We start from the raw sequence: 24,799 nt of genomic DNA, 5'->3' as shown, positions 1-24,799 counted from the left end.
TGTGTGTGTTGGTATTACTACAGAGTGTGTCTAGTTGTGTGTGTTGGTATTACTACAGAGTGTGTCCAGTTGTGTGTGTTGGTATTACTACAGAGTGTGTCCAGTTGTGTGTGTTGGTATTACTACAGAGTGTGTCTAGTTGTGTGTGTTGGTATTACTACAGAGTGTGTCCAGTTGTGTGTGTTGGTATTACTACAGAGTGTGTCTAGTTGTGTGTGTTGGTATTACTACAGAGTGTGTCCAGTTGTGTGTGTTGGTATTACTACAGAGTGTGTCCAGTTGTGTGTGTTGGTATTACTACAGAGTGTGTCCAGTTGTGTGTGTTGGTATTACTACAGAGTGTGTCCAGTTGTGTGTGTTGGTATTACTACAGAGTGTGTCCAGTTGTGTGTGTTGGTATTACTACAGAGTGTGTCCAGTTGTGTGTGTTGGTATTACTACAGAGTGTGTCCAGTTGTGTGTGTTGGTATTACTACAGAGTGTGTCCAGTTGTGTGTGTTGGTATTACTACAGAGTGTGTCTAGTTGTGTGTGTTGGTATTACTACAGAGTGTGTCTAGTTGTGTGTGTTGGTATTACTACAGAGTGTGTCCAGTTGTGTGTGTTGGTATTACTACAGAGTGTGTCCAGTTGTGTGTGTTGGTATTACTACAGAGTGTGTCCAGTTGTGTGTGTTGGTATTACTACAGAGTGTGTCCAGTTGTGTGTGTTGGTATTACTACAGAGTGTGTCCAGTTGTGTGTGTTGGTATTACTACAGAGTGTGTCCAGTTGTGTGTGTTGGTATTACTACAGAGTGTGTCCAGTTGTGTGTGTTGGTATTACTACAGAGTGTGTCCAGTTGTGTGTGTTGGTATTACTACAGAGTGTGTCCAGTTGTGTGTGTTGGTATTACTACAGAGTGTGTCCAGTTGTGTGTGTTGGTATTACTACGAGAGTGTGTCCAGTTGTGTGTGTTGGTATTACTACAGAGTGTGTCCAGTTGTGTGTGTTGGTATTACTACAGAGTGTGTCCAGTTGTGTGTGTTGGTATTACTACAGAGTGTGTCCAGTTGTGTGTGTTGGTATTACTACAGAGTGTGTCCAGTTGTGTGTGTTGGTATTACTACAGAGTGTGTCCAGTTGTGTGTGTTGGTATTACTACAGAGTGTGTCCAGTTGTGTGTGTTGGTATTACTACAGAGTGTGTCCAGTTGTGTGTGTTGGTATTACTACAGAGTGTGTCCAGTTGTGTGTGTTGGTATTACTACAGAGTGTGTCCAGTTGTGTGTGTTGGTATTACTACAGAGTGTGTCCAGTTGTGTGTGTTGGTATTACTACAGAGTGTGTCCAGTTGTGTGTGTTGGTATTACTACAGAGTGTGTCCAGTTGTGTGTGTTGGTATTACTACAGAGTGTGTCCAGTTGTGTGTGTTGGTATTACTACAGAGTGTGTCCAGTTGTGTGTGTTGGTATTACTACAGAGTGTGTCCAGTTGTGTGTGTTGGTATTACTACAGAGTGTGTCTAGTTGTGTGTGTTGGTATTACTACAGAGTGTGTCCAGTTGTGTGTGTTGGTATTACTACAGAGTGTGTCCAGTTGTGTGTGTTGGTATTACTACAGAGTGTGTCTAGTTGTGTGTGTTGGTATTACTACAGAGTGTGTCCAGTTGTGTGTGTTGGTATTACTACAGAGTGTGTCCAGTTGTGTGTGTTGGTATTACTACAGAGTGTGTCCAGTTGTGTGTGTTGGTATTACTACAGAGTGTGTCCAGTTGTGTGTGTTGGTATTACTACAGAGTGTGTCCAGTTGTGTGTGTTGGTATTACTACAGAGTGTGTCCAGTTGTGTGTGTTGGTATTACTACAGAGTGTGTCCAGTTGTGTGTGTTGGTATTACTACAGAGTGTGTCCAGTTGTGTGTGTTGGTATTACTACAGAGTGTGTCCAGTTGTGTGTGTTGGTATTACTACAGAGTGTGTCCAGTTGTGTGTGTTGGTATTACTACAGAGTGTGTCCAGTTGTGTGTGTTGGTATTACTACAGAGTGTGTCCAGTTGTGTGTGTTGGTATTACTACAGAGTGTGTCCAGTTGTGTGTGTTGGTATTACTACAGAGTGTGTCCAGTTGTGTGTGTTGGTATTACTACAGAGTGTGTCTAGTTGTGTGTGTTGGTATTACTACAGAGTGTGTCCAGTTGTGTGTGTTGGTATTACTACAGAGTGTGTCCAGTTGTGTGTGTTGGTATTACTACAGAGTGTGTCCAGTTGTGTGTGTTGGTATTACTACAGAGTGTGTCCAGTTGTGTGTGTTGGTATTACTACAGAGTGTGTCTAGTTGTGTGTGTTGGTATTACTACAGAGTGTGTCCAGTTGTGTGTGTTGGTATTACTACAGAGTGTGTCCAGTTGTGTGTGTTGGTATTACTACAGAGTGTGTCTAGTTGTGTGTGTTGGTATTACTACAGAGTGTGTCCAGTTGTGTGTGTTGGTATTACTACAGAGTGTGTCCAGTTGTGTGTGTTGGTATTACTACAGAGTGTGTCCAGTTGTGTGTGTTGGTATTACTACAGAGTGTGTCTAGTTGTGTGTGTTGGTATTACTACAGAGTGTGTCCAGTTGTGTGTGTTGGTATTACTACAGAGTGTGTCCAGTTGTGTGTGTTGGTATTACTACAGAGTGTGTCCAGTTGTGTGTGTTGGTATTACTACAGAGTGTGTCCAGTTGTGTGTGTTGGTATTACTACAGAGTGTGTCTAGTTGTGTGTGTTGGTATTACTACAGAGTGTGTCCAGTTGTGTGTGTTGGTATTACTACAGAGTGTGTCCAGTTGTGTGTGTTGGTATTACTACAGAGTGTGTCTAGTTGTGTGTGTTGGTATTACTACAGAGTGTGTCCAGTTGTGTGTGTTGGTATTACTACAGAGTGTGTCCAGTTGTGTGTGTTGGTATTACTACAGAGTGTGTCCAGTTGTGTGTGTTGGTATTACTACAGAGTGTGTCCAGTTGTGTGTGTTGGTATTACTACAGAGTGTGTCCAGTTGTGTGTGTTGGTATTACTACAGAGTGTGTCTAGTTGTGTGTGTTGGTATTACTACAGAGTGTGTCCAGTTGTGTGTGTTGGTATTACTACAGAGTGTGTCCAGTTGTGTGTGTTGGTATTACTACAGAGTGTGTCCAGTTGTGTGTGTTGGTATTACTACAGAGTGTGTCCAGTTGTGTGTGTTGGTATTACTACAGAGTGTGTCTAGTTGTGTGTGTTGGTATTACTACAGAGTGTGTCCAGTTGTGTGTGTTGGTATTACTACAGAGTGTGTCCAGTTGTGTGTGTTGGTATTACTACAGAGTGTGTCCAGTTGTGTGTGTTGGTATTACTACAGAGTGTGTCCAGTTGTGTGTGTTGGTATTACTACAGAGTGTGTCCAGTTGTGTGTGTTGGTATTACTACAGAGTGTGTCTAGTTGTGTGTGTTGGTATTACTACAGAGTGTGTCCAGTTGTGTGTGTTGGTATTACTACAGAGTGTGTCTAGTTGTGTGTGTTGGTATTACTACAGAGTGTGTCCAGTTGTGTGTGTTGGTATTACTACAGAGTGTGTCCAGTTGTGTGTGTTGGTATTACTACAGAGTGTGTCCAGTTGTGTGTGTTGGTATTACTACAGAGTGTGTCTAGTTGTGTGTGTTGGTATTACTACAGAGTGTGTCCAGTTGTGTGTGTTGGTATTACTACAGAGTGTGTCCAGTTGTGTGTGTTGGTATTACTACAGAGTGTGTCCAGTTGTGTGTGTTGGTATTACTACAGAGTGTGTCCAGTTGTGTGTGTTGGTATTACTACAGAGTGTGTCCAGTTGTGTGTGTTGGTATTACTACAGAGTGTGTCTAGTTGTGTGTGTTGGTATTACTACAGAGTGTGTCCAGTTGTGTGTGTTGGTATTACTACAGAGTGTGTCTAGTTGTGTGTGTTGGTATTACTACAGAGTGTGTCTAGTTGTGTGTGTTGGTATTACTACAGAGTGTGTCCAGTTGTGTGTGTTGGTATTACTACAGAGTGTGTCTAGTTGTGTGTGTTGGTATTACTACAGAGTGTGTCTAGTTGTGTGTGTTGGTATTACTACAGAGTGTGTCCAGTTGTGTGTGTTGGTATTACTACAGAGTGTGTCTAGTTGTGTGTGTTGGTATTACTACAGAGTGTGTCCAGTTGTGTGTGTTGGTATTACTACAGAGTGTGTCTAGTTGTGTGTGTTGGTATTACTACAGAGTGTGTCCAGTTGTGTGTGTTGGTATTACTACAGAGTGTGTCTAGTTGTGTGTGTTGGTATTACTACAGAGTGTGTCTAGTTGTGTGTGTTGGTATTACTACAGAGTGTGTCTAGTTGTGTGTGTTGGTATTACTACAGAGTGTGTCCAGTTGTGTGTGTTGGTATTACTACAGAGTGTGTCCAGTTGTGTGTGTTGGTATTACTACAGAGTGTGTCCAGTTGTGTGTGTTGGTATTACTACAGAGTGTGTCTAGTTGTGTGTGTTGGTATTACTACAGAGTGTGTCCAGTTGTGTGTGTTGGTATTACTACAGAGTGTGTCCAGTTGTGTGTGTTGGTATTACTACAGAGTGTGTCTAGTTGTGTGTGTTGGTATTACTACAGAGTGTGTCCAGTTGTGTGTGTTGGTATTACTACAGAGTGTGTCTAGTTGTGTGTGTTGGTATTACTACAGAGTGTGTCCAGTTGTGTGTGTTGGTATTACTACAGAGTGTGTCCAGTTGTGTGTGTTGGTATTACTACAGAGTGTGTCTAGTTGTGTGTGTTGGTATTACTACAGAGAGTGTCTAGTTGTGTGTGTTGGTATTACTACAGAGAGTGTCTAGTTGTGTGTGTTGGTATTACTACAGAGTGTGTCTAGTTGTGTGTGTTGGTATTACTACAGAGAGTGTCTAGTTGTGTGTGTTGGTATTACTACAGAGTGTGTCCAGTTGTGTGTGTTGGTATTACTACAGAGTGTGTCTAGTTGTGTGTGTTGGTATTACTACAGAGTGTGTCCAGTTGTGTGTGTTGGTATTACTACAGAGAGTGTCCAGTTGTGTGTGTTGGTATTACTACAGAGTGTGTCCAGTTGTGTGTGTTGGTATTACTACAGAGTGTGTCCAGTTGTGTGTGTTGGTATTACTACAGAGTGTGTCCAGTTGTGTGTGTTGGTATTACTACAGAGTGTGTCTAGTTGTGTGTGTTGGTATTACTACAGAGTGTGTCTAGTTGTGTGTGTTGGTATTACTACAGAGTGTGTCCAGTTGTGTGTGTTGGTATTACTACAGAGTGTGTCCAGTTGTGTGTGTTGGTATTACTACAGAGTGTGTCTAGTTGTGTGTGTTGGTATTACTACAGAGAGTGTGTCCAGTTGTGTGTGTTGGTATTACTACAGAGTGTGTCTAGTTGTGTGTGTTGGTATTACTACAGAGTGTGTCCAGTTGTGTGTGTTGGTATTACTACAGAGTGTGTCCAGTTGTGTGTGTTGGTATTACTACAGAGTGTGTCTAGTTGTGTGTGTTGGTATTACTACAGAGTGTGTCTAGTTGTGTGTGTTGGTATTACTACAGAGTGTGTCCAGTTGTGTGTGTTGGTATTACTACAGAGTGTGTCTAGTTGTGTGTGTTGGTATTACTACAGAGTGTGTCCAGTTGTGTGTGTTGGTATTACTACAGAGTGTGTCCAGTTGTGTGTGTTGGTATTACTACAGAGTGTGTCTAGTTGTGTGTGTTGGTATTACTACAGAGTGTGTCTAGTTGTGTGTGTTGGTATTACTACAGAGTGTGTCTAGTTGTGTGTGTTGGTATTACTACAGAGTGTGTCCAGTTGTGTGTGTTGGTATTACTACAGAGTGTGTCTAGTTGTGTGTGTTGGTATTACTACAGAGTGTGTCCAGTTGTGTGTGTTGGTATTACTACAGAGTGTGTCTAGTTGTGTGTGTTGGTATTACTACAGAGTGTGTCTAGTTGTGTGTGTTGGTATTACTACAGAGTGTGTCTAGTTGTGTGTGTTGGTATTACTACAGAGTGTGTCCAGTTGTGTGTGTTGGTATTACTACAGAGTGTGTCCAGTTGTGTGTGTTGGTATTACTACAGAGTGTGTCCAGTTGTGTGTGTTGGTATTACTACAGAGTGTGTCTAGTTGTGTGTGTTGGTATTACTACAGAGTGTGTCCAGTTGTGTGTGTTGGTATTACTACAGAGTGTGTCTAGTTGTGTGTGTTGGTATTACTACAGAGTGTGTCTAGTTGTGTGTGTTGGTATTACTACAGAGTGTGTCCAGTTGTGTGTGTTGGTATTACTACAGAGTGTGTCCAGTTGTGTGTGTTGGTATTACTACAGAGTGTGTCTAGTTGTGTGTGTTGGTATTACTACAGAGTGTGTCCAGTTGTGTGTGTTGGTATTACTACAGAGTGTGTCTAGTTGTGTGTGTTGGTATTACTACAGAGTGTGTCTAGTTGTGTGTGTTGGTATTACTACAGAGTGTGTCCAGTTGTGTGTGTTGGTATTACTACAGAGTGTGTCCAGTTGTGTGTGTTGGTATTACTACAGAGTGTGTCTAGTTGTGTGTGTTGGTATTACTACAGAGTGTGTCCAGTTGTGTGTGTTGGTATTACTACAGAGTGTGTCTAGTTGTGTGTGTTGGTATTACTACAGAGTGTGTCCAGTTGTGTGTGTTGGTATTACTACAGAGTGTGTCCAGTTGTGTGTGTTGGTATTACTACAGAGTGTGTCTAGTTGTGTGTGTTGGTATTACTACAGAGTGTGTCTAGTTGTGTGTGTTGGTATTACTACAGAGTGTGTCTAGTTGTGTGTGTTGGTATTACTACAGAGTGTGTCTAGTTGTGTGTGTTGGTATTACTACAGAGTGTGTCCAGTTGTGTGTGTTGGTATTACTACAGAGTGTGTCTAGTTGTGTGTGTTGGTATTACTACAGAGTGTGTCTAGTTGTGTGTGTTGGTATTACTACAGAGTGTGTCCAGTTGTGTGTGTTGGTATTACTACAGAGTGTGTCTAGTTGTGTGTGTTGGTATTACTACAGAGTGTGTCCAGTTGTGTGTGTTGGTATTACTACAGAGTGTGTCTAGTTGTGTGTGTTGGTATTACTACAGAGTGTGTCCAGTTGTGTGTGTTGGTATTACTACAGAGTGTGTCTAGTTGTGTGTGTTGGTATTACTACAGAGTGTGTCCAGTTGTGTGTGTTGGTATTACTACAGAGTGTGTCCAGTTGTGTGTGTTGGTATTACTACAGAGTGTGTCCAGTTGTGTGTGTTGGTATTACTACAGAGTGTGTCTAGTTGTGTGTGTTGGTATTACTACAGAGTGTGTCTAGTTGTGTGTGTTGGTATTACTACAGAGTGTGTCTAGTTGTGTGTGTTGGTATTACTACAGAGTGTGTCCAGTTGTGTGTGTTGGTATTACTACAGAGTGTGTCTAGTTGTGTGTGTTGGTATTACTACAGAGTGTGTCCAGTTGTGTGTGTTGGTATTACTACAGAGTGTGTCTAGTTGTGTGTGTTGGTATTACTACAGAGTGTGTCTAGTTGTGTGTGTTGGTATTACTACAGAGTGTGTCTAGTTGTGTGTGTTGGTATTACTACAGAGAGTGTCTAGTTGTGTGTGTTGGTATTACTACAGTGTGTCTAGTTGTGTGTGTTGGTATTACTACAGAGTGTGTCCAGTTGTGTGTGTTGGTATTACTACAGAGTGTGTCTAGTTGTGTGTGTTGGTATTACTACAGAGTGTGTCCAGTTGTGTGTGTTGGTATTACTACAGAGTGTGTCCAGTTGTGTGTGTTGGTATTACTACAGAGTGTGTCCAGTTGTGTGTGTTGGTATTACTACAGAGTGTGTCTAGTTGTGTGTGTTGGTATTACTACAGAGTGTGTCCAGTTGTGTGTGTTGGTATTACTACAGAGTGTGTCTAGTTGTGTGTGTTGGTATTACTACAGAGTGTGTCTAGTTGTGTGTGTTGGTATTACTACAGAGTGTGTCTAGTTGTGTGTGTTGGTATTACTACAGAGTGTGTCCAGTTGTGTGTGTTGGTATTACTACAGAGTGTGTCTAGTTGTGTGTGTTGGTATTACTACAGAGTGTGTCTAGTTGTGTGTGTTGGTATTACTACAGAGTGTGTCTAGTTGTGTGTGTTGGTATTACTACAGAGTGTGTCCAGTTGTGTGTGTTGGTATTACTACAGAGTGTGTCTAGTTGTGTGTGTTGGTATTACTACAGAGTGTGTCTAGTTGTGTGTGTTGGTATTACTACAGAGTGTGTCTAGTTGTGTGTGTTGGTATTACTACAGAGTGTGTCCAGTTGTGTGTGTTGGTATTACTACAGAGTGTGTCTAGTTGTGTGTGTTGGTATTACTACAGAGAGTGTGTCCAGTTGTGTGTGTTGGTATTACTACAGAGTGTGTCTAGTTGTGTGTGTTGGTATTACTACAGAGTGTGTCTAGTTGTGTGTGTTGGTATTACTACAGAGTGTGTCCAGTTGTGTGTGTTGGTATTACTACAGAGTGTGTCTAGTTGTGTGTGTTGGTATTACTACAGAGTGTGTCTAGTTGTGTGTGTTGGTATTACTACAGAGTGTGTCCAGTTGTGTGTGTTGGTATTACTACAGAGTGTGTCTAGTTGTGTGTGTTGGTATTACTACAGAGTGTGTCCAGTTGTGTGTGTTGGTATTACTACAGAGTGTCTAGTTTTGTGTGTTGGTATTACTACAGAGTGTGTCTAGTTGTGTGTGTTGGTATTACTACAGAGTGTCTAGTTGTGTGTGTTGGTATTACTACAGAGTGTCTAGTTGTGTGTGTTGGTATTACTACAGAGTGTGTCTAGTTGTGTGTGCTGGTATTACTACAGAGAGTGTCTAGTTGTGTGTGTTGGTATTACTACAGAGTGTCTAGTTGTGTGTGTTGGTATTACCTGCGACCTGCTTGCTCTTCAGGGAGGCCTCTGAGGCCAGGGCGTAAGACATAGTGATGATCCTCTCCTGCTTCAGCAGGGCTGAGTCCAGACCCACCACCTCTGGCTTGTCCACCGCCACAGAGGGCCCCGCTAGGATCTGAACACTAATCACACAGACACACACACCACACACCATTACACAATGAATTGAATGGCCTGTCAAACTGATCTTCCATATTGGCCCAGTGAGTAGTGGTGGTGCTGTAATATACCTGGACTTGGCCAGAATGTTCTTGATGCGCTCCCTGTTGCGATGGCGAGCCTCCACCTCCTGAGGGCTGAGAGGTTCCTCAGGCTCTGTGTCTACGTAGCGTTCAGGGATGAACACCTTCTGAGGTTTGGCCAGCTACACACAGAGAAACACACACAGTAGACGTTTCCTACTAACAGCTATTCAACTCTAGTACCATTACTGTAGGGATTAGGGAATATAACCATTGAAGCTGAAAACAAGCCTATTCAATTGTTTAAAATGTATTGTGAAAGTACTAAGTCCTTAATGAAATGTTAAAGTGAACAGCTCTGACTTGGTGAGGTTTGATGGAGGAGGTGGTGAGGGTCAGGTTGTACCTCTCGGCTGAGGTCCAGGTCATAGTCCAGCGTCTCCAGGTCCGCCTCCCGGGTAAGTGTGGACGTGGCTGTAGAGTGGAGGGTCAGCCACTCGTCTGACTGGGACCGAGGTCTATCACTGTGCTCCGCTCGACACTCCTCGCCCTGGACCACTCCCCGCGCCTCCTCCCCCTGCACCGCCCGCTCCAGCAACTGCAGGTCAAACTCCTGCTCTCGCCTCCACTGGAGGAGGAGGGGTAGACAGACATGACAGTTACACACAAACACTACTGCTTCACAGACACAACAGTTACACACCAACACTACCATACTGCTGCTTCACAGACACAACAGTTACACACCAACACAACCATACTACTGCTTCACAGACACAACAGTTACACACCAACACTACCATACTGCTGCTTCACAGACACAACAGTTACACACCAACACAACCATACTACTGCTTCACAGACACAACAGTTACACACCAACACAACCATACTACTGCTTCACAGACACAACAGTTACACACCAACACAACCATACTGCTGCTTCACAGACACAACAGTTACACACCAACAATACCATACTGCTGCTTCACAGACACAACAGTTACACACCAACTCTACCATACTGCTGCTTCACAGACAACAGTTACACACCAACACAACCATACTACTGCTTCACAGACACAACAGTTCCCCCCCAAACTACCATACTGCTGCTTCACAGACACAACTGTTCCCCCCCAAACTACCATACTGCTGCTTCACAGACACAACAGTTAAACACCAACACAACCATACTGCTGCTTCACAGACACAACAGTTACACACCAACACAACCATACTACTGCTTCACAGACACTACCATACTGCTGCTTCACAGACACAACAGTTAAACATCAACACAACCATACTACTGCTTCACAGACACAACAGTTACACACCAACACAACCATACTGCTGCTTCACAGACACAACAGTTACACACCAACACTACCATACTGCTGCTTCACAGACACAACAGTTAAACATCAACACAACCATACTGCTGCTTCACAGACACAACAGTTACACACCAACACAACCATACTGCTGCTTCACAGACACAACAGTTACACACCAACACTACCATACTGCTGCTTCACAGACACAACAGTTACACACCAACACTACCATACTGCTGCTTCACAGACACAACAGTTACACACCAACACTACCATACTGCTGCTTCACAGACACAACAGTTAAACACCAACACAACCGTACTGCTGCTTCACAGACACTACCATACTGCTGCTTCACAGACACAACAGTTACACACCAACACAACCATACTGCTGCTTCACAGACACAACAGTTACACACCAACACAACCATACTACTGCTTCACAGACACAACAGTTACACACCAACACTACCATACTGCTGCTTCACAGACACAACAGTTACACACCAACACAACCATACTGCTGCTTCACAGACACAACAGTTACACACTAACACAACCATTCTGCTGCTTCACAGACACAAGAGTTAAACACCAACACAACCATACTACTGCTTCACAGACACAACAGTTACACACCAACACAACCATACTACTGCTTCACAGACACAACAGTTACACACCAACACAACCATACTGCTGCTTCACAGACACAACAGTTACACACCAACACAACCATACTACTGCTTCACAGACACAACAGTTACACACCAACACAACCATACTGCTGCTTCACAGACACAACAGTTACACACCAACACAACCATACTACTGCTTCACAGACACAACAGTTACACACCAACACAACCATTCTGCTGCTTCACAGACACAAGAGTTAAACACCAACACAACCATACTACTGCTTCACAGACACAACAGTTACACACCAACACAACCATACTACTGCTTCACAGACACAACAGTTACACACCAACACTACCATACTGCTGCTTCACAGACACAACAGTTACACACCAACACAACCATACTACTGCTTCACAGACACAACAGTTACACACCAACACTACCATACTGCTGCTTCACAGACACAACAGTTACACACCAACACAACCATACTACTGCTTCACAGACACAACAGTTACACACCAACACAACCATACTGCTGCTTCACAGACACAACAGTTACACACCAACACTACCATACTGCTGCTTCACAGACACAACAGTTACACACCAACACTACCATACTGCTGCTTCACAGACACAACAGTTACACACCAACACAACCATACTACTGCTTCACAGACACAACCATATTGCTGCTTCACAGACACAACAGTGATACACCAAAACAACCACATTATTAGTCCCCTTTCCAACTGTTGACTCAGGATTTGTTGCTACAATTCCATGGCAGCATCCAGTGTGAGACTCTACAGACATTGACGTGTTCTTCTCTGTAGCTATACTGTATATTGTGCATTTTCCCTTTAAAAAAAAGACATTTATGTGTGTTTTCCATTCAAACATACATACAATGGCATACAATATGACAAATGCAACACTATTCTCCACAGGCAAAACCACCAGCGTGTACAGGACTGTTGATGGGAGTGCAGTACGAGTGCTAAGCTCTCAGACCACAGCATGCATCACTCTACTTGTGCAGTCAGTGATTGGAGAGAAGATGACAAGAGAGGGATCCATCTAGCTACATTCATTTACATGTACATATTGGTCCCAGGCATCATGCTTACTAGACAAAAATAAAAATATCCAGTGCAGTAAATACCACAAATACATATTTAATAGACATGCAATGAAGAAAAAACACATGGCATGCATTTATTAGGAAAATGTGTGTTTATTTCTTATTCGCAAACCTCTACATGAAATATGTGGAGAAGAGGGAGGGAGCTTAGTAGGTGATCCTCCATTTGCAGATAAACAGAGAAATAATATGCAGACTTTAGTTCTGATACGACTGTAAATGATTGGCACAATGGATAAAGGTAGTGGCACACGGATACATGTACTTTACATTAGGCATTGCTGTATGTAGAGTCAGTTAACAAGGAGGGATAAGTGGTGGTAAGATCTACAAGTCACCACAATCAGAACTGCATTCACATTGCTAAAGTCATTCCTTAGAAGCTTTTACTTATATACAAAGACTAATCGACTAAAAATAACAGTATTAGACGGATGTTGCATCGCATCAAACTATCAGGGAATTTAAATATATATGCTGATGAGTCAGTAGATGATGTTAGAAAATGTTTCATCCAGCAGTCTATATCCTCTTTAAAATGGCAGTGAAAATAAATAATGTAAAAAGTATATTTTTTTAATCTGCAGGATTATGTATGTTTTGTCTGAGCAGCACAATGAGACCTGGTTAGAGAATGACAGACCGTTCTAGAACAAGGGTATGTGGTTAGTCTCTTAGCAGTGGGCTACACTAGTGGAGTGATAGGAACACAGACTGAAACACTGTCATGGAGCCTGGGAGTAGGTCAAACTGCAGTTTAGTCAGGGTGGGAGAGATTGAGAGAGTTATTAGCTTCTGTGTGTATCTCTAGTATTGAGGTAACATTAGAGAAATGCTGAGAGAACACTTGTTGTTTAGCCAGGGGTGGGTGTAGAGAGGAGAGAGGTAATGGCTATGCGTCGTTAATGCAGCAGTAGGGATATGATTCAGTGTAGCACAATCAATCAACTACAATCAACCCCCACAAAGCTGATTTACTGAAGCTGCATTAATGCATCAGTGTTTAGTACTAATAATTCACATAAAGATTCTCACAAGCTAACCAACAAAAAGCACTTTGACACAGTTAAAGATGGCTGACATATAAGAATGCCGTTTCCATATCTCCCAGGGCCTTTAATAGAGTTGAGGAAGTGAGGTTAATCATTACCATGATCAGTATCATAGCACTTCATTAGAGACCGACTGTAGTCTAAAATGCAGTATGTGAATATCTCTCAATCCTTTCAATCATTTTCTTGCGATGGAGTCAAGGACATTTGAAATCAGTGGCCCCACCTATTCTGTCCTTTCTGTTATTGCATATTCATAGTCCTTCACTTCCTAGGTGAGAACAGCAGTAGTTCCACCTGCATGTCACACCACAGCATCTCTCACCTCTCACGTCTCACACAATCACAGCAGTCAATTCTCACACCCACTTACCTGCTGCACCAGCTAGTTCAGACCAACTCACACACTCAAACTCACATCAACGGCACTATGAAAACCCTACGCAACTGAAATGTATTAGTGGTTGCATGCATTGTTACTTACATTTACATTTACATTTAAGTCATTTAGCAGACGCTCTTATCCAGAGCGACTTACAAAATGGTGCATTCACCTTATGATATCCAGTGGAACAACCACTTTACAATAGTGCATCTAAATATTTTAAGGGGGGGGATATACTTCTCCTCTTCTACATACTTCTCCATGCATTGTAACTTCTGCATGCATTGTAACTTCTGCATGCATTGTAACTTCTCCATGCATTGTAACTTCTGCATGCATTGTAGCTGTAGCTCTAATGGTCATGCTTTAGGCGTGAGGAGTAGCTCTAACGTACTGAACCCAGGTCTGCGGAAAGGGGGCGTTGCTGTGATGATGAGGAGGCTCGTGATGAAGAGGCCTGGCGTTCTCCTTGACTCAGGGTCCTCTTGCGCTGGCGGACCAGAGCTTTCTGGTGCCTCTTCATCCTCTGCAGCTGCTCCTCAGCACTCATCCTCCCCCTGCTCTGCTGCTGCAGCACATCCCCAGAGTACAGACGCTCCAAGGCACTCTTTGGTCTCTCCTGAGAGGAGGGAGGGAGGGTATAAATTAACACAGCCCACGACACCAGCAAGAGAGAGCGGGAGGGAGGGAGCAGGGGAGAGGATTGCAAAGGAAGAGGGGGAGACAGAGAGGGTGAGGGAGAAAGAGAGCAGGAGGGAAAGAAAGGACAGATTAAACGAAAGACGAGGAATGGGTTAGAGAAGGCTGAAGGGAGAGAGTTTAGGTGCCACCATCATTTTACATTAGATCAAGATGCAAAAAAGTCTGGGAGTTTTTAACAATGAGAGCTTTAGAATGTTGAAGAAATCCCATTGAAGTGGATGACTTTTTGGGGGGAAGGACAAAAAGCTTAATAGTTTAAAAAGTATACATTTGATCAAAAAGCTGTATACAAGAACACTATTCCAGACCGGTATGCATGTTTTAAATTTTGAATGGGGTTTCTAGCTTAATCTCGGCCTGCTAATTGCGTACTACGTCACATACACTATATATACAAAAGTATGTGGACATCCCTTCAAATTAGTGGATTTGGTTATTTCAGCCACACCCGTTGCTGACAGGTGTATAAAATCGAGCACACCGCCATGCAATCTCCATAGACAAACATTGGCAGTAGAATGGCCTTACTGAAGAGCTCAGTGACTTTCAACATGAGACCGTCATAGGATGCCACCTTTCCAACAAGTCAGTTCGTCAAAGTTCTGACCTGCTAGAGCTGCCCCGTTCAACTGTAAGTGATCGTATTGTGAAATGTAAGCATCTAGGAGCAACAACGTCTCAGCCACAAAGTGGTAGGCCACACAAGCTCACAGAACGGGACCGCTGAGTGCTGTCCTCGGTTCCAACACTCACTTTTGAGTTCCAAACTGCCTCTGGAAGCAACATCAGCACAAGAACTGTTTGTCAGGAGCTTCATGAAATCGGTTTCCATGGACGAGCAACTGCACACAAGCCTAAGTTCACCATGAGCAATACCAAGCGTCGGCTGGAGGGGTGTAAAGCTCGCCGCCATTGGACTCTGGAGCAGTGTAAAAACGTGTTTTCTGAAGTGATGAATCACGCTTCACTATCTGGCAGTCCAACGGACGAATCTGGGTTGCCAGTAGAACGCTACCTGCCCGAATGCATAGTGCCAACTGTAAAGTTTGGTGGAGGATAAATAATGGTCTGGGGCTGTTTTTCATGGTTCTGGCTAGGTCCCTTAGTTCCAGTTTAGGGAAATTTAACGCAACAGCATACAATGAAATTCTAGACGATTCTGTGCTTCCAACTTTGAGGCAACAGTTTGGGGAAGGCCCTTTCCTGTTTCAGCATGACAATGCCCCCGTGCACAAAATGAGGTCATACAGAAATGGTTTGTTGAGATCGGTGTGGAAGAACTTGACTGGCCTGCACAGAGCCCTGACCTCAACCCCATCGAACACCGCCCAACATCAGTGCCCGACCTCACTAATGCTCTTGTGGCTGAATGGAAGCAAGTCCCCACAGCAATGTTCCAACATTTAGTGGAAAGTCTTCCCAGAAGTTGTGTGGCTGTTACAGCAGCAAAAATGGGACAAACTTCATATTAATGCCAATGATTTTGGAATGAGATGTTTGACAAGTGTCCACATACTTTTGGTCATGTAGATATGTGCATGTGGGGAACAATGTAGGTAAAATGTAGCAGTGCAGCTTCCAGAATTTATTTTGCTTTCAAACTCGGGATTTCGTGGCTAATTGAACTAAGACAGTAATTCTGCTCATATTATGCGTTTATGATCTACATATTGACACATCAAGCCCAAAGCGGGAGGTTTAAAAATACTTAGTAGTCGCCAAAGTTCCGTAGCATGTCTTTAAACCAGTAGTTCATTAGCATTGCATAGGCTATCTTGCACCACCTCAAGTTGTAGATGATAGGTTATTTAAAAGGTGGCTGAAATTCCTGATTTGGCCTCGTTTAAGATTTGGTTCATTAAGAAATGCTAGCGGCCATGACCGAATTCAAACGTGACTTGATTTCGGGGTGTAGTTTGATGTGGGTGTTTTGTGTGTGTGTGTTCGCAGGTGGGAAGAGTCAAATTCTTCGCCAATTAGCTTTATCTGGCTGGTGTGCGACTGTGACAAAGTTGGTTTGACTTTGGATAGCCCATCTCCCGTCTAGTTAGGTACCGTCAATAAACTACAACGTAAATTAGACAATATTTTTATGTTAGCTTTTAATAGTTGTATATGAATTTCTCCAATTTATAGTGTTTTGAGATTTTTAAGTCATTGAGCTATTGGAATGTTTACATACTGTCCCATAGCAATCTGCAAAGTCAAACCCCATTTACCAAGGGCATTACGATCGGGTCGTGTGCAGCTGCACTCGGAACTGATTAGTACTTGTGTGCTGCCAGCTGTGAGCATGTGGACAGGACTTAAATAAAACCAACCTTCATTTACGTTGTGACATACTCAGGTGCAAAACTCAGTTTTGGGCGAGACTCACTTTATGACCAAAAGTATTATATTTACACTTTGTAATACATTTTTACAGTAGAATAAATGCTTCTGACTCATATTTAGGCCACATAGGCTTTTTTCTAAATGAAAAGTTGCTTTTTAGGTGCAGTTGCTCTTTAATGTGACTTGCTTAGAAGTCACACTTTAAATAATGACCTAACTTATTTTTGATTTTTTCTTTGGAACACAATGTTTCATGCAGCATTCAAACTTTCACAATAAGATCACTTACAGTTGAACGGGGCAGCTCTAGCAGGTCAGAACTTTGACGAACTGACTTGTTGGAAAGGTGGCATCCTATGACGGTCTCATGTTGAAAGTCACTGAGCTCTTCAGTAAGACCATTCTACTGCCAATGTTTGTCTATGGAGATTGCATGGCTGTGTGCAATCTCCATAGATATATAGTGTATGTGACGTATTACGCAATTTTCGGGGACCACTTTTGACTTGTGAGCGCAGCTTTCAGATCTACTGGCTAAAAAAGTGTTCACAAGTACAGGAGAACCTCTTTAATGTCGCATCATGAACCGAGAATTCAGTGTCTGGGAGTGCAGGCCGAGATTAAGCTAGAAACCCCATTCAAAATTTAAAACATGCATACCGGTCTGGAATAGTGTTCTTTTATACAGCTTTTTGATGAAATGTATCCTTTTTAAACTATTAAGCTTTTTGTCCTTCCCCCCAAAAAGTCATCCACTTCAATGGGATTTCTTCAACATTCTAAAGCTCTCATTGTTAAAAATTAAAAACTCCCAGACTTCCAACATTCTAGTCACTGTAAACAATGTGACTTTCCAAACAATTTAGACAAAAACTTAGAGAAGGAAATCTTAGTCTGCGTCTCTGCTATTTAAATCTGAAACCAGAACAGAAATATATTCGACCAATCAAACGATACATCTGCTTTAGTAACCGCATCAACTGCTTTTTCTCTCAATGTTTTGAAACAGCTGCTGTTTTGACTTGGACAACAATTTAGAGCGTACGAAATCTTAGTCTACTTCTCGGCTATTCAAATCGGAAATCAAAACAGGAATAACTTATACCAATCAAGAGCTACAGCTGTTTTAGTAACCGCATCACCTACCTTAATTAAGCTAACTTCACACTGTTGAATTAACTGCCGTGGAACTTTCAGAAATGTCAAATTATAGAAGTAGGGGAGCACATTCTATGAATGAAAATGACTATTTAGTGTGACTTGCTTCTGCAAGAACACTCTAGTTATTTGATATACATACTTCTGACTTACCAGAGTGACCTGCTTCACAAGACCACTCTAAATATTTAACCTACTTCTGACTTAGAGTTATTTGTCTTCCTTGCTTCAGCAACACCATACTACTACTACTACTACTACTACAGTCAATAATTCTACTGTTACTATACCACTAGCGGCTATTATCCCACTACTGTAATACAGTATCGACTTATACTACTACACTAGCCTACATTTCTCAACAATAGCAATTTACATTTCTAAACTTGTTCGATTATTATAACAATAATGTTGGCCAGTTGAAATAATTCAAAAGTTTTCTTCATGGAAAATGACCTCGTTTTTTCTATGTACTCAGCGTTTTGTACTAGATGCTGCATCTAATCAAGTCAGCTTGTGTCAGCTCCACAAAAGTAAAAGCCATGACAGGATTTACAAACAATATTTGTGCTGCCTCTCCACCTACTCTCTTGACTCCTAGTCAGTCAGAAATAGTTGGAGTCTTACCTTCAGGCCTGAGGCGGCTGAAGCTCCTCTTCTGAGGGTAACATATGAGGAGATGTTTGTGGACTGATTTAGCCTGGATGAGGAGCCAGCCGGCCCTGAGAGAAAGACAGCAAATATGAAAACACAACCCCCAAGTGAGCACAAGAGCCAAAACATGTTCAGTGGGTACATTGCAAAGCACATATTTGCTGCTGGTGTGAACACTATAGAAAAACAAGCTGTTTAGCCTTCCAAGCTGTTTGCTTATTCTGAAGAGGAAGACACTCTTCAAAGAAACAAATATGTTATTCTACATTACATCAAGGTGCATTACATGTGTTGGACCTAGAGCTACTTACCTCTGCTTGGTAGGGTCTGGTAGCCACCATCATGCCCCAAGGCCCCCATCCTCATGTGACCAGACCCTCCCACTCCCAGAAGCTCAGGTTCACTCAGGAAGGTGCGCAGCTCCACCTGACGCCCACAGAGACAGAGATCAGTATCACACAGACACAGACACACGGCTCCATAGCCCTCTCCAAACACACACCTTGTTGTCTCCGTTGGTGAATTGGCCGATCTCCCTGTCCCGCTTGCGTTCGTCAGACTGTCGTTTGAGGCCTCGTACAGACGTGTGTCTGATGACACTGGTCTCCCTGGGCAGCGGAGGCACGGCCGGGGCGTGGTCCTCAGGACTGTATAGCTGAGGTAGTGGTGGTCGGGGAGGGGCGCCCTCATCTGCCTGCAGAGAAAACAACCAACCAGCATAGCCTTTACCATCATATTCAATCACATTTACTATCAGATAGGATAACATTCAACACTATGTCCTCCGAGTGGGAGAGGAGCGGGGGCCACTCACACATTTTGGCACAGACATGGCGAGGGCTGCGGTGGTGTGCTGGGTGGAGGTGGGGGTGGGGGTTGTGGGGCTGAGGTGGGGGCTGTGCTGCTGGGCCAGTCTCATCTCTCCCAGGGAGGGACTGGCAGACAGAGAAGGCACTGACGACGGTGACACGGAAGGCACAAGTTTTCTCTCTGGAGGCACAAAAACACAAACGTAAAACACCCCCCAACACACACAACATACACGTTAAAATTACACAAGATAACAACACTCCACCCACAAAAGCCAAATACATATACAGACCATAATCAACTCATCCATTTTGTCACCTGTAAATATATAAGCACATGACAAGTAGCGTCCATTTCTCTCTCTACCTCGTCCTGAGCTCCAGTGTGTGTTAGTAGAGGCAAGCGGAGGCAGAGCCACAGCACTCCTCTCACCTGGGTTGGTCACAGAGGAGATGGTGACTTGGTAGTTGGCTTTGCTGGAGCTGAGGCCTGCTATTACATCTTCAATCCTCCACAACTCCCTCTTGATCTGGCACATCTCCTTCTGCTCATAGACAAACACACACACAACCATGAACACAAACACTACAGACGTTGTTCCCATCCCTCTGGGAATCTGTATGTGTTTGCAGTGGTGTGGTTGTGGTGCGGTCCTGACCTGAGAGAGACCACTGCGGTTCATCTGGCCCTCCAGAGCTGTCCTCAACCAGTCTACATCTCTCTCCAGGCTGCTGTACTCGTTCCACACATTCTCCATCTCCTGCATGGAGCAAGAGAGACGTAGAGAAAGAGAGAGTAATAGAGAGAGAGCGAGAGAGAGAAAGAGAGGGCGCGAGATAGAGAGTAAGAGAGTGAGAAAGACAGAGAGGGAGGTTGTGTGGTCAGTCAATGGGGCTGACTGTGGTCAGTCACACCAGTGAGCCAGGCTGTGTTAGGTCAGACTGAGCAGGCCTTACCGTGGACACCTGAGAGATCTCAGCTCTGATGTGCACCACGTCCTCCTGCAGTAGTCTCTGCTGGTAGGATATCTTCTCCTGGTGGGCCGGCTGGTCCCGGTACTGCTCCATCTGCTGGTGGGACACGTCCAGCACGGACTCCAACTTGTCCTGTAGGACAGGACACCACGAGGGCATGGGGTATTCACGACCTGACCATATGGGGGAGCTAATACACACGTATACATACCCAGGCACACACACACACACAAACAAACAAAACCCAATACCTTGTCTTCCTTGAGCGTGCGTATCGTTGTTTCCAGCTCCTGAAGGATCTTGTCTTGTTCACACAGTCGACTTAACTTCACCTGCACAGGGAACAGCAGCAGGCAGCACAGAGAACAGAGATTGATAAGGTCTATTAAGAAGACTAGGTCTATGGCTAGAACAGGGGCCCTCTGCCCAGCCCAGCAGCTTCTGGTAAACACTATTCAAACCACAGTGCCCAGCAGAATGAATTGATAGTCTACTGTAGTCTGCTCTGTCTGGAAATATGTCAATAAGACCCATCTCTTTGAAATGCCCTGAGGACCTCTTTTCATCTTCTCTGTGTGAAAATAAAGAAATACAGCTTTATACTGTCTGCTTGTGGGGAATGGTAATGCCCATTATAAGTAATCATAATCAAAAATCCATATTTTGAAATTCACTTTTCAAGAGAACAGTGCTTATTGAGACTGGCATATTTGTTTCCCCGCAGAAATGGGTTATATGTTTCTGAAAACAAAATAAGACTGCCTAGTTTACAATCTTTCTCACACACTGAGTGTTTATTCTTGAGTTCTATTTATCATTCTGTTCAATTAATAATTAAGCTGTTTTTTATTTCACAGCTGTATATTGTTGTTTTAATTGCATGAAATATTCATTGTTCAAACAAATTCACCAATTGTTAAACTGGAACAATGCTAATGATGAAAAGCCAAGACATCCACCTTATTTACCTCCATTCTGAGCAAACAAAGAACTAAAAAGGCCGGATGACAGAAATCAAACTGAAAAATGTAAGAGCTTTACGTCTAAAATCCCATTAATTGTATTTTTCCTTTTAAATTGAGAGCTGTAAATAAAACCCCTCGTGGATAGTCTCAGGCTTTAACAGTGAAGCTGTCTGTCCCCACAGTGCTGCATCTTCGCTCTGCTCCATTCCCTCCCTCTCTACACACCCTCTGTTTACCACAACTACAGAATACCAACTTCTCAAATCCTCAGTTCACTGTCTCTGTAGTGGCTTGTAAGATGTGAAAAACGATAGACGTTGAAGAAAAGGAGAGAGATGAATAAACTGGGTGTTTATCAGACAAGGTGCGGTTAGGGGACAGTATACTTACATCAACATCGCTCTCTGCTATCTTAACAGGTCTCGATGGTCTGTCTTTTAGAGTTTCACGCCCTGTAACCTGCAATGCCCCAAAGGCACAAATACAACCTTACTTCTCCCAGTAATAGTTGCAAAAAAAAGTTCAACTAGCCTAAATATTAAAACCAACATTCAATAGATAACACTGAACAACAACATTACAGCAATTATCAAGCAACAGCATGAGACCTTGCTAAGGACATTGGGATTGCAGAAACCACAATGTAGAACAGTTATGCAAAAATGATTCAACAAAAAAAGACTTGGGTAGTAGTATGCACAAGTAAATGCAATATGACTGCTTTAAAAGCTGTGCAAATATATTTATGGTCAAAAACAGCATCTGTGCATTTAAGAGAGAGGCCACGACGAAGAACCACAAAGCTGCTTTTTCCTGGCAGTGTGTCAGTGGGTTTAGTTAACGACCGTGTCCTCTTTATGAACCAAGAGAAAGGGAGGAACTATCAGGAAATATGGCACCTCCTTCAGATCCTCTCTGTTACAGCGATAAATCAGACCTGCCAAATACATATCTCAGAGACGTCAGTGAACTGGCCCAGTTAGAATTGATAGAAATATGAGATATATTTCAGTGTCTTTCGCTAAGTGTCTTCAGTTTCTTTCGCTAAGAGATTTCAATTGACTTAATACCCAAACAGAGCTAATGATTTCTGCTGATCCATTTCAAAGAGCATAGAGATGTAGGTGTGTTTACAATTATAACCAAAGCACAGGTTACGTATCTGACCTTATAGCTCTGATTCTGTTAAATGATCATCAGTACGGACGTTTCTCAAAGAGCACCCTTGGGTCGTCTCTTTAGTGCTTACAAGCCAAACAAAAGGAAAAGAAAGGCTGTGAAACAAAGTGCAATCCAGGGTTTAACTGCATGCAATGGGACTCCCTCTCACAGAGAGCAGAGACAGAGTCCACATCAGTCAGGCAGCACACACTGACACCGCATCACCATGATGGACTACAGTACCCAGCAGGCCAAGCTATGCACTACAGTCACAGGTGGGTCTCTCTTCTAACATGGCCCCTCATCACATTAAACACGGGTAGGTGAGGAGTGCATTACACACATTCTATTAGGAGAAGCAGTGGAATGGTCTCACTCTTTGTATGCACACCATCCTTACATTCCAACTGGACCCAAAACCCGGAGGTGTGTTTTCTAACACACTGTGTACCATAACGATCAACGGGTCAATACTTTTGATCTGTTTTAAAACAGGAAATAGAAAGGTGTTACATCGATAATAGAACTCCCCACTCCAAGAAACAGAAGGTTAGTTAAGGTTTGTGGTGTTATACATACAAATCACTTCAGGAGGATCAGATGCTTTGTACTGTTGTTAATGGATGAGAATTTCTGATAGCAGAATGTAGAATCATTACAACACACAACGTCATTCTGCTGAAGCTGGCATTAGACTTACACTACCAGTAAAAAGTTTTAGAACACCTACACATTCAAGGGTTTTTCTTAATTTTTTACTATTTTCTACATTGTAGAATAATAGTGAAGACATCAAACTAAACTAATAACACATATGGAATCATGTGGTAACCAAAAGTGTTAAATATAAATATATTTTGATTTGTTTGAGATTATTCAAATAGCCACCCTTTGCCTTGATGACAGCTTTGCACACTCTTGGCATTCTCTCAACCAGCTTCACCTGGAATGCTTTTCCAACAGTCTTGAAGGAGTCCCCACATATGCTGAGCACTTGTTGGCTGCTTTTCCTTTACTCTGCAGTCTGACTCATCCCAAACCATCTCAATTTGGTTGAGCTCGGGTGATTGTGGAGGCCAGGTCATCTGATGCAGCACTCCATCACTCTCCTTCTTATTAAAATAACCCTTACACAGCCTGGAGGTCATTGTCCTGTTGAAAAAACAAATGATAGTCCCACTAAGCCCAAACCAGATGGGATGGTATATCGCTGCAGAATGCTGTGGTAGCCATGCTGGTTAAATGTGCCTTGAATTCTAAATAAATCACAGACAGTGTCACCAGCAAAGTACCCCCACACCATAACACCTCCTAACATAACACGCTTTACGGTGTGAAATATACATGCGGAGATCATCCGTTCACCCACACCGTGTCTCACAAAGACACAGCGGTTGGAACCAAAAATCTAGACACTGGACTCCAGACCAAAGGACAGATTTCCACCGGTCTAATGTCCATTGCTAGTGTTTCTTGGCCCAAGCAAGTCTCTTCTCTTATTGGTGTCTTTTAGTAGTGGTTTCTTTGTAGCAATTTGACCATGAAGGCCTGATTCACACAGTCTCCTCTGAACAGTTGATGTTGAGATGTGTCTGTTACTTGAACTCTGTGAAGCATTTATTTGGGCTGGAATTTCTGAGGCTGGTAACTCTAATGAACTTATCCTCTGCAGCCGAGGTAACTCTGGGTCTTCCATTCCTGTGGCGGTCCTCATGAGAGCCAGTTTCATCATAGTGCTTGATGGTTTTTGCGACTGCACTTCAAGAAACCTTCAAAGTTCTTGAAATTGTCAGGTTGACTAACCTTCATGTCTTAAAGTAATGATGTACTGTCGTTTCTCTTCGCTTATTTGAGCTGTTCTTGCCATAATATGGACTTGGTATTTTACTAAATAGGGCTATCTTCTGTTTGTCCCCCCTACCTTGTCACAACACAACTGACTGGCTCTAACGCATAAATAAATTCCACAAATGGACTTTTAAGAAGGCACACCTGTTAATTGAAATACATTCCAGGTGACTACCTCATGAAGCTGGTTGAGAGAATGCCAAGCGTGTGCAAGGCTGTCATCAAGGCAAATGATGGCTATTGGAAGAATCTCAAATATAAAATACATTTTGATTTGTTTAATACTTTTTTGGTTACTACATGGTTCCATATGTGTTATTTCATAGTTTTGATGTCTTCACTATTATTCCACAATGTAGAAAATAGTCAAAATAAAGAAAAACCATTGAATGAGTAGGTGTTCTAAAATTTTTGACTGGTTGTGTATATGAAGCCGCACAGCAGCAATATTTTCCGGGTTCGAGTGCATCAAATCCGTGATGTATCATGGTTAAATTGTGACTGACTGACTGA

At 42.8% G+C, this 24,799-nt stretch overlaps 1 protein-coding gene across 16 annotated transcripts in view; it reads right to left on the bottom strand.

The window, feature by feature from the left end:
• LOC106562332 (pleckstrin homology domain-containing family A member 7) overlaps positions 1 to 24,799 on the bottom strand; it is a 184,183-nt gene that overhangs the window by 40,465 nt on the left and 118,919 nt on the right. For 11 of the 16 annotated variants that reach the window (XM_045689231.1, XM_045689232.1, XM_045689235.1 and 8 more), the window contains 13 exons: positions 21,668 to 21,736; positions 20,564 to 20,644; positions 20,295 to 20,444; positions 19,997 to 20,098; positions 19,705 to 19,882; positions 19,343 to 19,518; positions 19,031 to 19,222; positions 18,840 to 18,954; positions 18,502 to 18,596; positions 14,075 to 14,299; positions 9,516 to 9,737; positions 9,158 to 9,291; positions 8,904 to 9,049 (listed from right to left, as the gene is read on the bottom strand). In XM_045689231.1, the coding sequence (XP_045545187.1) occupies positions 8,904 to 9,049; positions 9,158 to 9,291; positions 9,516 to 9,737; positions 14,075 to 14,299; positions 18,502 to 18,596; positions 18,840 to 18,954; positions 19,031 to 19,222; positions 19,343 to 19,518; positions 19,705 to 19,882; positions 19,997 to 20,098; positions 20,295 to 20,444; positions 20,564 to 20,644; positions 21,668 to 21,736 (1,885 nt within the window). The remainder of the gene's footprint in view (positions 1 to 8,903; positions 9,050 to 9,157; positions 9,292 to 9,515; positions 9,738 to 14,074; positions 14,300 to 18,501; positions 18,597 to 18,839; positions 18,955 to 19,030; positions 19,223 to 19,342; positions 19,519 to 19,704; positions 19,883 to 19,996; positions 20,099 to 20,294; positions 20,445 to 20,563; positions 20,645 to 21,667; positions 21,737 to 24,799) is intronic. The other 5 variants (XM_045689234.1, XM_045689240.1, XM_045689242.1 and 2 more) reach the window with 3 other exon arrangements.

This window comes from Salmo salar, chromosome ssa11, assembly GCF_905237065.1.
Source record: "Salmo salar chromosome ssa11, Ssal_v3.1, whole genome shotgun sequence".
NCBI classification, from domain to species: Eukaryota; Metazoa; Chordata; class Actinopteri; order Salmoniformes; family Salmonidae; genus Salmo; species Salmo salar.
The sequence above is the reverse complement of the archived record's forward strand: the minus strand, read 5'-3'. Positions and strand labels throughout refer to the sequence as shown.